We start from the raw sequence: 13,222 nt of genomic DNA on the forward strand, positions 1-13,222 counted from the left end.
CAATACCCAGTGGAGGCACATAGCACATAGTGGTTTGGATTCCACTCTTAAACTGTAGGGTCCAGTACCAATTAGCCTTTCTGTGCATAAAGTGGACTTAAAACACCAAATCAATCAATCAAATCTAAAGTGACATTTCATTTTCTTGTGAGTAGGACAAGATTGCTTTTACGTTTGTGAATCAAAAAGTAAGTTACACCCCCCTGTAAAAAACAAACAAAACACATTAGAAAAAAAATATTGAACGAAAACGCATGAACATTTAACTTTTTTCGACATAGTCACCAAGGTGTTCCAAGCACTTTTCGTATTGTGTGCCCAGTTTTTCGATTCCTTGTGTGTAAAAATTCTGTTCAATTTCTTGGAACCACTTTTTGACTGCTTCCTGCACTTCCTCATCTGATGCAAAATGCTGACTCTCTAGGTCTTGTTTGAGAGGACGAAAACGTGATAGTCGCAGGGTGCCAAACTGGGGTTATAGGGAGGGTGAAACCACACTTCCCACTTGAATATCTGCAGTAAATCCTGTGTGACACCAGCTGTATTGGGGGTAGTGTTGTCATGAAGAACAACAACCCCATCACTCAAACTTTCGGGCCTTCGATCTTTAATGGCTTTTCTGAGCTTCTTTAAAGTCTCACAGTATGTTGCGGCATTGATTGTTGTTCCTCGGGGCACAAACTCACTGTAAACAACGCCTTCAGAATCGAAGAAGATCGTCAGCATGACCTTTCAAACCGTTGGACAGGTTTTGGCTTTTCTTGGTGGTGGCAAATCCTTGTGTCTCCATTCCATGAATGCCCTCTTTGTCTCGGGAGTGTATTGGTGCACCCAGGACTCATCTCCTGTGATAATTTGCTCAGAAACTGTGGACTATCCGTGGAATAACGCCGAAGAAATGACAGCACGCATCAAAATGTTGATTTTTGTGCCCGTCGGTTAACAAGCATGGCACCCAGCGAGAGCACAGTTTACGATAACCCATCTGATCACGAATCAGCATAGACGCACTACCATAGGATATGTTCAGTTCACTTGCAAACTGTTTAATTTTCACGCGGAGGTTAGCAACAATGATTGCATTCACACGCTCCGCGTTGTCGATAGTGTTCACACTTGCAGGCTGCCCGACACGTGGTTTGTCGTTCACATTCGATCTTCCCTCTTCGAACATCTGGCACCATTTTGCGATCATGGGGCGTGACATTGCATTCTCACCATCATACACCTTGACAATTTGGCGATGGATTTCATTCCGATTATGCCTTTGTGCCCACAAAAATTGGACGACGGAGCGCACCTCAATGTTGGACGCCACCTCAATATGACATGCCATACTCACACTGTGACTACTCGCATACTAAACCAGCTGCAGCACGGCTGCTTCTTGTGTGTGAAGAAAACATTCCAGACAGTGTTGCCACCAAGCGTGATTATTTTATCTCTCTTAGTACAGGAACATGGGTCAGGTGTAACTTACTTTTTGATTCACCCTAGTATATTATCAAAGGTTGATTGTAGTTGCAATATGTTTGCTGGGTATTCTTCGCAAGAAATTACCTTATACCTACAAATTTATATTGAAGATAAATTTGAGAGGTGATAACATTTCATGTTATCATTTTGTTCAGATTTGTGTATTTTTAATATTATTGTATTCAACTATTCTTATTAATGTTGAGCCAGCCCCTGTGGTGGAGTGGTTAGCACATCATGCTATGATGCCAGGGGTCTCGGGTTCGAATCCTGGCCTGGGCATGGAGGTTTGTGATGTCCATTCATAAATTTCATCATATAATCACTCATTCCCATCTTCTCAAATTAGCCAAAAGTGGCAGAAAAAGCGAAGTAAAATAAAGCAAATCAATAAGCAAACAATTATTAATGTTGATTAGCTTTTTAATAATTACTTTTTGTATGCAATTCTGTTAGTAAATAAAACTAAATATGTGCTTTTCTTTCTTTCTGCAGGAATTCTTAATATTCAAGGACTTGCGAATTTTGCTCAGGAGAATGTGGGGACACTTCTATCTGTCCTTGAGTCAGTGTGGACAATCTTGAAGGGAAATCTCAGTCTTGCATTCAACGCTGTCACTGCATTGCTGTCTTTGCTCTTTGGAGGTGGCACAGCCTTACTCAACTTCTTCATCAATATGGTGAGTAATCGTGATATATTTTCATGCATGGTTAACAGACTATTAAGATTCCAATATATGTACATGTTAAAAATTGTTTCAACTAATTCCTAATTCCTATGTACAGAATGGTTGAAAATTTGTGCAACCATACATGGAAACTGTAAGGAATATTCACACTGGGGTTTTAATCAAAATGCCTTTTACTTCATTACCATACTCCTTATGAAGAACATTTCATATGTAGGGGGAAATTAATAATTGCAAATACAAATGTAACTTTCTCCTCCAAATATCCAAATTGATGTAAGCAAGTAATAAAAAATGTCATGTAATTGTGAAGCACCTTGTGTGACTGTAAATAGTTATTATGTGGGTCGCATAAAAATATGATTGTACTGGATTAAAATCTAAGTTAGAAACTGTCTAAAAAAATTTATAGCTTGTCTTTATGTCCTGAAATTATATTCACATGAAAATTTGTAAAAAATTATCATATTACAATTAAATTTCATAATTATACAGGGGTTAGACAAACACCATGTCATGGTAAAAGGTTAAATTGATTCACATTTCCTTCGTGACATTGGACATGAAGCAACATATCTTGGTTTTCCCTATATGATACAAAACCTGTTGAATCAGTAGGAGGTTGCAGTTGTTCTTCGGCCAACATTCTGTGCAGTTGATAGTGAATCATGTATGAGGTTACCGAGATTCAAAGAATGTGATTTTTATGTGCCTCCTTAGTTGGTGGGCCTGTGACCAAAGTACCCAGTTTATTTGGAATGTCGGAAGGTATTGTACAGAATGTCATGATGACACATAGTGTTCCGGATAAATACAATCAGGAGAGAAAATATAAACTGAGTGACAAGGCCTGACAAACGAGAATTTTGGCCAGAAATAAGAAAACTGCTGGAAAGTGATGTCAGAGCTTAATACATGTTTGTCAAAAGCAGTGTCTGCCAGAACGGTGATGATGGAACTCTATAAGCACAGTATTCATTGTTGAGCCGTAATTGCCAAACCCTGGTAAACCAGATGAATGCCAAGAAGAAGAATGAGTGGTGCAACACACAAATTATGGACTGCTAATCAATGAAAGACTGTCATGCGGTCTGATGAATTGTTCTTCATACTGTTCCCAACCACAGGATGAGTTTCTTATGTGGAGAAAATCAAATCAGGTGTGCAATGATGACTAAAAATTTAGCATGTTGGAGGGTTGATCATGCTGTGGCTCGCCATATCGTGGTATTCTGCAGTCCTTGAAAGGTAGTCACTGCCAAAAACTATGTACACGCTTTGAGATGCCAGGTCCATCCCTTGGTCCAGACATTGTTCCCTGCAGAAATGCCTTTTTCCAAGATGATAATGCCATGATTCATGCTGCTGAAGTTGTCCAATCATGGTTTGAAGAGCATGAAAACAAGGTTTTTGTGCTTTACCTGGCTACCCTGGTTGCCCTACCTCAATATTGTAGAGCCCTACGGGTGGTTTGGAGAAAAGGGTTCAGACCCCTTAATCTGCCACCAGTAACCCTGAAGGACCTGGAACAATATTTGCATGGAGAAGGGTATAAGATTCGATTATCCACAATCCTGGATAATATTTATCCATTCCAAGGCAAATTCTTGAATTGCCAGGGTGGTCCTACATGGTACAAAATTGGGAAGTCCAGCTTTTAGTAAATGTTACCATAGTTTTGTTCAACCCCTGTACTACCCCTGTACTTCAAAAAACAGAAGTAAAATACAAATAAATGTATCCAAGAGAGTTCATTAATATTACTACCTCCGCAAAGAGCTGAATGAAAATGAAAATGAGATCTATGCAATCTGATGTCAAATGGAAGCTAGATTTTTACATTTATAATTTTATATAAGAGTTGATTGCAACTGCCACATGAGAGAAATTAGTACTCTAGAATACATCAGAGGTTTTTCAATATTAGTAGACATTTTGACAGAATTGAAAAACTGTGCACCTTGTGCAAAACATTACATTGTCCCCTTAATTGCACAAAAAACACTACAATCTTAGTCCAGGAAACTAAGGCAAAAAGTGGGGGTTGTTGGAAATAATTAGGGGAAAGCTGAATTTTGGTGTATTGTTAGACCATCATAAGAGATGTATTTTTCCAAAAGTCCCCATCCCTCCCCCTTTAGCTTCTTTTCCTATGCCCCCCTGAACATTCAAGATACAGTGTTTTTGGAAACGTCAATATCTCTGAAACTAGTGGACATATCGAGACGTTCTTTTTTTAAATTTCAGTGCCAACATTACTCTCTATAAATTTGGTCCTCCTCATGTTTAAAATATTCCCAATGGTTTTTGAGTAAAAATGAAGTGAAAAAAATGTAAATTTTTATACTTACTTTTTTCTTTTTGGCACTGTATTTTCGTTATGATAGATAATATTGGAAAATTATCTGAACAAAAGTTGTAGAGTATAAAACTATCTTTCATTTGATACCAATAATGACAAGCTTGGGAAACTACAGGGGGAGGGGTGGGGACTTTTGGAAAAATGCATCTCTTATGATGGTCTAACAATACACCAAAATTCAGCTTTCCCCCTAATTATTCCAGACAAAAATCCTTCGTTTACTGGGCTATCTGTTTCTTCAAAGTAGGAATGATAAATCCTGTAACACAGAGCTTCTTAGTAAAAATATATCTTTAAATGATGATGAAGTTTCTTCATTTAATGCTGTATGATTTTTCGTTCTCTGATTGCACTTTTCATGCCTTTACAGGTTGTTTTCATGACTGCTCTATTTTATTTACTGAGTTCCAGTGGAAGCCTTTATAAGCCAGTTGAACTTATTACAACATTCAGCCCAGGAAATGGAAACAAGTAAGTTTATTCTGCTGAATATTAATTATGGATGGAGGCATATGGAATTTTTACCAATCCTGATAAAATACTGTTACAAAATTTTCTGATGCTAATATCTGATAGTGTAACAACCCGATATCAAATTGCAAATATTTATTACAAGAATAGTTTACTGCTTTTTTATCAACTAGTATTATTACTGTGGAACCTCGATTTTAGGTTTTTCAGGGGACCAAGCTAAAGAAAAACTTGAAATGCAGGAAATTGTAAAATTGAGGAAAATTTTATAACGTTTTGTTATGTAGAGACTATCAAGAATGTAAATGCTGGAAAATATAAAATCCCAGAACATAATATCGGGGTTCCACTGTATAAATAAATAATGTTCACATGAGCATCTGGAGTTTATGAAGAAAACAGCCAAATTGTGCATGAAGAAATTGTGTGCAGTTTTCTAAAATTATCATTTTTGAATCTTAATCTCCTGGTCAATAAGGTTAAGAAACTAGAAACTACAAGAGGCAGACAAAGAATGTAATTATTCTGGTTACCTTATTTCATGTTTATATCACACTCTCCCTGTCTCTTTTGTTGTGAAATATGTGCTATTTTTATATTTTTTTAGGTTTGGTGTTGCTGTGGAAGCTGCTGTGAATGGCGTATTCAGAGCCTCGTTCCAAATGGCAGTATTTTATGGATTATGGACATGGATAATTCATAATCTTTTTGAAGTGAATATAATTTATCTCCCTTCTGGTGAGTATTCACAATTCGATTCAAAGTATGTTTTAATTATGGCCACTTGATAGAAAGGTATTGGTTCATATGTAAATCATTGTTATTGGCAATTGAGTTTGAGTATCCTAAGAAGTACAAATTATACTTCTGTACCAAAATTTAATGTAAGAAGTTCATTTTGCAATAAATGGCAGCAGGTTTTTTTTACATTCTTAGCATCACATACTTTTTTTTTTCATTCTGGTAAATGGAAAGTGTAAATTTGTAATATTTCTCATTATTTTTAACTTGTGAAATTGCTCAGGTGTCATTAACATACAGTCAACTCTCGATTCAACAACCTTTCACAGTTCCCGGGAAAAGGGTCGTTATTTCGAAGGGGTCGTTATTGGAATTTGCACCAATTTGCAGCTTAAAGGGAGCTCAAACAGACACAAAGATGCCTAGGAGATGGTAACACCATTTATCCTGGTAGTTATACAACCTGTTATGCACAGGATGCGTGTTGTGAGAAGGAAAATAGAACATGAAAAAGTTTTCACAAAAGAGATTTTAAAATAATGTTACTTTATTTCAATTGTGCACAGTCGTTGCTTTTCCAGGAAATTCTTACAATTCTAGTTCATGAGAAACCCGTTTGCACTGAGACCAATGGAAAGGAAAACAATCTCTTGCTTATTGCAAGCGAAACTCGAAGAATCTTGACACCAGTCAGACTGATGCCAGCAAAAGTCGGGAGATAATCGGGCAGAATGAATGTTGGATTTTATACGGGTTTACTGGACCATTGTCTGTTACAAGATTAACTGGTAAGATTAGATCTCTCGGGAGAAACAACACAACCTCTCTAGGTAACAGACAAAAAAAAATAAAGGCAGGGCTGTAATTTTCGTCCTGGTTCGGCTGTGTAAAATACATCGTAAAAAAAGTCACTTTTCTTTGCTTCAACCAACTTCATTCACCCTCCTTCCCCATTCAAGGGAGCAGTCCAAACTCCTTCCTTGACTTGCATTGTAATCCAGCGTGAAAAAGGAAACGCGCAACGTGCGATCTGTTTTCACCCAATGTGTATTCTAGGACAAGTCATTAAACAGCATGGCAGTCGATAATCATTCGGGTTTGGAATTGAATTTCACTTTAAACTGTATATTTAGTCCCGATTAGCCCATCAGCATAAAATGAACTGAAAACAAGCTTTATGAAACTGCGCATTGTCACATATCAAAATGGTAGATCGTTATTTACTCTCACGTTAATCGACGATTTAATGTTGGATTTAGGAGTATTCTCGATGTCACCCACCCTTCCAAATGTTTTCCCCTTGAATAATATCTTTTTAATCATTCTCAGCGACCATTCCTACATTGAACACACTTTTTTTTCCTCCACATGAATGGTTCTGAAGAAAAGATTAAGAAATTAAATTTACAGATTTGCTTATCAGAAGGCGCAGAACATGAAGTTATTTTAACTCTTGTTTTCCTTTCTGGAGATCGAATTTCGTTATCGTCAAATCAAAACAGCTTTGCAAGATTCAAAACAATAACTTTTGCCTTCGCACTGGATGAGTCATCGCTGTTATCGGCAAGCAAGAGCTTTGCAGACGCTAGACAAAACACTGGCGCCAGCTGCATCGTAAATACAAGGAGACCGGCTGGAAGTTCGAGCAACAGGTGGCAGAAGAGAAAAGTCCCAGCATTTTAAAGATAACACAACTGTCGAAGACGGAACTTTTAACAGCAGTGTAAAGAAGAAAGAAATGACCCTTGCTTTACACTTTACCATGCAACAGACAATAATATGGGCAATATTTCCTATGCAGACAACAGCATTAAAAAATAATAATAATAAATAAATAAATAAAAAAACTGAAATCTGCAATTATCAACATTGCCGTGCACACCAGTGGCGGAGAATGAGCTGGGGAAAGGGTAGAGGGTCACTTTTTTTTACTTGTTCTATGGTTTTTGTTCGTTTTCAAGAATATAACCAGAACTGGTTGCCCCATTTTAGACGTCAAAGGAAAGGAAGAGGGGTGGTTCCTTTTCCACCCTCGCCTGTAATCAGCCCGCATCAGCAAGAAAATCCTGGCTAAAACAATCTGCATCGCCCCCCCCCCCCCCCTACGTTTGCTGACAGGAAAAGAGGGAGAAGTCCGTCGTTTAACGGAACACTCTTTTTGGCAGATATTACGACATCGACACAATTAGGAAAACGTATGAAGTGGGAAACGGGAGTTATGATGCACGTAAGATCGAAGTAAACTTTTGTGCAAACCTGGATGACAACGCATTAAGCGGGTGGACGATCTTTAATTCACCTATGTGGTTTTGATTATCTCTAACAGTTTCGCTTTTTTATGAAGTGTTTCAGGGAGCAAAGAACACGTTTTGAATGAAAGCGGTTACCGGAAGTTGTCGGCTACAAGGCCGAAAGTTGCTCACTCACGGGAACCTGCTGAACTCTAGGTCAGAGCTGGACAGATGGGCCAGACTTCCAGGCGCCACGCCACACATCTGTATTTTCGAACATTCCTGCGATCTTATCTCTCAAGGTGGTGTATTTATCGATGAAAGAGCTTGACTTGCCATACACATTGGCAAAGACTGCAAGTCCAGCAGTCATTTCGGCCTGCTCCCACCCTCCCCCGCGAGTTTTCAGCAGCTCTTAGGACAAGGAAACAAGTCAAGTCGATTTAAAATAACATCCAAGCACATTCGATCTTCTCTTCTCGCGTATCCAAGAGCAAGCGTGGCAAAACAAGCCTGGCGCTTTGGGTAGCGGCAGTCGGGTGCGGGGTAACATTGGTGCACTTGAGGGAGGGGAGGACAGAGGTCAAGTGCTATTGGATATCACTCAAGCATGGTGTGGTGGTGTCTATTTTTAGTTCAGACCTAACTGTGAGCGGTAGAGCACTCGTAAAGGGAATGAGTGGAGGAAAAAACAACGCATTTTTCGGCCGATTTCCTTCAATTTTTCAACTTTTTTTCCAAATTTTTCAACTTTTTTCTAAATTTTTCACGGTTCCCGGGAAAAGGGTCGTTACTTCGAGAAGGTCGTTATACCCGGGGTCATAGAATCGAGAGTTGACTGTATATGTTTTGCTTGGATATGTAACTTTTTCTATCGACTTGGCTTGGCATTAACATAAACACTTTTTATGTGATGTTCAGATCATGTGCGATTGATAGTAGTATTTGCAGTTACTCAAGCATACTTGTAATACATAATTTTACAGTTTATGTGCAGTATGTAATGTTCTTGATAATGTATGATTTCCATACTTGTATTAAGGATCATCACAGGCATTTTAAGTTGCCTCAGTAGTCAATAATTTGTTTTCACCCATGAACATTTTTAGTTTGAACCCCATGAGAGCATCCATCTATTTTGTGTATTTATCATCCATCCTCATCATCAAAATGAAACAAAAAATATAGAAAACTATGTAAATAACCAAAATGCAAATACTATAGGCATTTGAAGTACGTGGTTTAAAACTTTTTCCGGCATTAAATGACCATGTACATTTTATCTTGCAGTACTCGCAGCTATTTTGGGTGCAGTGCCATTCCTTGGAACTTACTGGGCAGGCATTCCCTCTACTCTTGATCTTTGGTTGGGACAGGGAGATGGATACAAAGCCATTTTCCTCCTGCTTTTCATGGTATTGCCGAGGTCTCTTGTTGACACTGCAATATATGCAGAAATCAAAGGGTAAGTCCTTAACCTTTTATTCATTATGTCTGGTACTGATGCCTTGATGTATTTATTCTAGGGAATGCCAAACTGCTAGAGTTACTTCCCACAATTGAGCTACCAGTGGTGAATTGAATTCTTTATAATAATTTCTTCTTTCCTACAAACTGTAATATGGAATGAAATTATTTTTTCTATAAATCAATGGACTTTAGTAATTAAAAAATATATACAGTAGAGCGTCGATTATCCGAAGTAATTGGGGGACATGGGTGTTCGGAAAACTGGTTTGTTCGGATAATCAAACTGTACATGTTTATTTGCCAAAAAGAAGTACTGTACAGTAAATTTATTCATAAAAACAGGCATCTCTTTAAGTATGTATTACAAAGTAACGTACAAAGGCAACTTTAGTAGGAATATATAGTATGTGGTACAGTTTATTAAACAAAAATATGTACATATTACATACGCATTTTGCATGAACAATACACACAGTACACAAAATTAATGTTTAAAAAAATCCTTTATTTTGGTCTGTCTAAGCAAGCCTACACGCTTACGAGCAGCTAAGTCACGTACTTTTTTCATTACAGATATCTGAAAGTGAGCGAGTACACAGTTCGGTTAAGCGGTCGTTCGGTTGACCGACGTTCGGATAATCGACGCTCGGATAATCGACGCTCTACTGTATTGTATTAAATTTCTATTTGTAAGATCCTTCACTTTAAAAAATTCTAGATCTTCACATTTACTAGTTTTTGAAATAGAAAAAATCACCTTAGATTGTTTTTTGTCTCTCTGGTCAATTGAGTTAATTTATATTGCCTTGATGATGTATGATTTGGTAGGTCTATCGGTCAACCAAAATTTATCTGTGTAGCTCTGGTGGTTACTGAAATACAGATAGTTGCAACATCTGGCATGAGTGTCCTTTTTTTTCACCTGATGATGATAATGATTCTAGTGTATTGAAAGATCGTTGTTATTATTGATGCTTTACAAAATGACCTGGCCTGCCATCTATAATGGGGTTGCAATATTGAAACACCTTCCATAATCGCTGCCAACACCTGCAGTGTGTAGCCAACCAATTGAGGGTTTGGCAATCCGTACACACTATTATTTTGATTTTGGGATATGCTGGTATATCAGAATAAATTGATTTTTATTTTACAGAGGACATTTAAAATCCTAACTGAAGACATGGTCTGAGTAAAAATCATAATGTAGTAATTAAAAAAAAATAATAAAATAAAAAAAACACTGAGGGGTTGTGCTTTTAGAAATAATATCCTTCTTATTCATATATATTGCTTAACATATACATATTGTTGATCGATCACATCACCTCCACTATGACCAAGATCAAGAATGTCTGGAACCTTACTGCCACACTCTCTATGTACCTACATGACATGGTGCAATTCGCAGGAGATAGCTTTATTTTCAGCATGATTTTAGTAGAGTTGTATGGTCTGGTTGTAATGGAATGTTCATATTCTAATGTTTCCAGATATGATGAAATTTAGATTTCTCCATTGCTCATGTATCGATATTGTCAGGGTTTAGTAAGGGTTTTGATTGATTTATTTATTTTACTTCACTTTTCTGCCACTTTTGGCTAATCGCAAAGATGTGGATGGATGATGATATAATGAAATTGATACTAAGAACATCCATGCCCAGGCCAGTATTCAAACCCAGGACCTCTGCCATTGTAGGGTGCTGTAAGGGTATCATTATTAACATCAATTCAAGGTTGTTTCATGGCCCAGAATGTATCAAGTATCATTTTGTGTGATTTTTCCAAAATTCACAGTTTTCATGAATTTCGGACATGCATTATGATAAAAAAGTTGATTTCTTGAGTTATATGAATATTCTGATTATCTTGTATGTGAACATGGAAATATTATCAAGTGGAACTCTAGTATATTGATATGGTAGAATTGCATTGCATTAATTCCAGTCGTCATGGCAGAATGGTCAGTGTAACCTGTTCTGAAGCCAGAGGCACCAGGTTCGAACCCTGGTTAAGGTAAGAATGGATCATTCATCCTTGCTATCGTGATTAACCAAGAGGTGGAAAAGTGATGTAAAATATGGAAAATAAAAGAGAACTTGTATATTATCATTTATAAATATTCTGAACAGTGTTAAATTATTTTACTGTTCATGTACTGGGGTCAACAAGAGTGTGAACATTGGTAAAAATTGATAATGACTCAATCCTAACCATTATACTATGTTTTATATTGTAGTGCGGGTCATCCATATCTCACTGGCCTTGCCATAGCAGGTGGAATCTTCTGCATGGGTGTTGAAGGAGCCATCATAGGGCCTTTGTTACTGTGCTGTCTATTTGTGGCAGTAAATATGTCAAGCTCCCTTATGAATGAGTCTCCTTTGGAGCCCACAGTTCCAAGCATTGGAGTAAGGCAGCTGAAAAGGTAGGCACCAATGATTATTATTACTAACATTAATAATGCAAAGAAACAAACAATAAACTATGTGCAACTGATGTAATTTAGGCAGGTGAGCTTTTTCTGGAAGCAACATAGGCTGACTTCTTGTATTTCCAGCATTTTGAGTTAAAACTCTCTTTCACATTTGATGTGCCATGGTCTTATCTCCTTATGAATAGTAAAATCCCTGTGAAACGAGGAAACAGTGTGAGAAATCACCCTTTACAGTTAAAAATGGACGTGTTTTACAGTAGTTGTACAGGAACATGGGAAAGTGTTCATGACAGTTGATATGCTTCAGCTTTTAATCTAGTACAATATGGATCTGTATTTTTTATATCCTTGTATGTGCAGTACAATCTTTTTATATGGCTTTGATTACACATTTTAACATATATTATTTGTAGGTCAAGAGTTATTGTTTACTTTCCAAACTCTCCGAAAGTTTTTATTCACTTTTCAGCATTTTTTATATTTTTTAAAAAAATTGCTATTTCAGTGTTCCATTTTGCATTCTGAGTACAATTTGAAACTTGCCTACTGATTGTGTAATTTTAAAACTTTTTAAACAAAGATGAATCTCCACAATTCTTTAATGAAGAGCAAACTTATTTCTTCTCGGTGGAGAACTTGTTTAATATTATTAACGAAAAGAACAACTTCATTAAAATTGTCAAATGTTACTCTATTCATGTTACCTATCAGAAAACAGGAACACCAGAATAAACAGCAAACACAGAAATAAAATTTTCAAATTTCCTGCATTTTGCTTGCTTTTCACAGAAATTGTCAATGATAAAATGGAGTTAAAAACTGGTGTGGGCAGTAGGACTTAAAACTGGAAGGAGACATTAAGAAAAGCTCCAGAATAGCTCAAACTTATAATATCCCAAATGACAACGAGTGTGGAAAAAAAGAAAAGAAAAAAGTCAGGAGTCAAGTCTGGCAAGACTGAGAATTGTCCACTACATTATGACTTCCAGATATCAGCTATGAAGCTCTACCGATGACCAAAATACTGCCCATGCCTGTTTTTAACTCCCATTTTGTCCTTCAAAATGGTGGCAAAACAGAACTTACAGAGATTTATTTCTATTGTTTGCTGTGTTTCCTCTTGTGTTCCTGTTCTCTTGACGGGTAATAGATTGATTTAAAAGTTTCGGGTGCATCGGCACGCATGTCCATTTTGCACCCTTCAGTGTATGCGGGGAAGATCCCCTTTACTAAAACCCTTACCTCAAAATTAAAAAAGGGATATAAAAAGCCCCTTGGGAAAGGTAAAAAATGAAGGTTGTAAATGGACCTGCATAGGACAAACACAACAGATTAAAAAAAGG

General features: G+C 37.2%; 1 protein-coding gene across 6 annotated transcripts in view; it reads left to right on the plus strand.

The window, feature by feature from the left end:
* The window catches only part of LOC146003511 (transmembrane protein 245), a 63,209-nt gene that overhangs the window by 26,925 nt on the left and 23,062 nt on the right, over positions 1-13,222 (plus strand). For all 6 annotated transcript variants that reach the window (XM_083141802.1, XM_083141835.1, XM_083141815.1 and 3 more), the window contains exons 9-13: positions 1,972-2,156; positions 4,898-4,998; positions 5,606-5,736; positions 9,261-9,435; positions 11,682-11,870. In XM_083141802.1, the coding sequence (XP_082997928.1) occupies positions 1,972-2,156; positions 4,898-4,998; positions 5,606-5,736; positions 9,261-9,435; positions 11,682-11,870 (781 nt within the window). The remainder of the gene's footprint in view (positions 1-1,971; positions 2,157-4,897; positions 4,999-5,605; positions 5,737-9,260; positions 9,436-11,681; positions 11,871-13,222) is intronic.

This window comes from Lepisma saccharinum, chromosome 1 (genome assembly GCF_977018435.1).
Source record: "Lepisma saccharinum chromosome 1, izLepSacc3.1, whole genome shotgun sequence".
Taxonomy (NCBI): Eukaryota; Metazoa; Arthropoda; class Insecta; order Zygentoma; family Lepismatidae; genus Lepisma; species Lepisma saccharinum.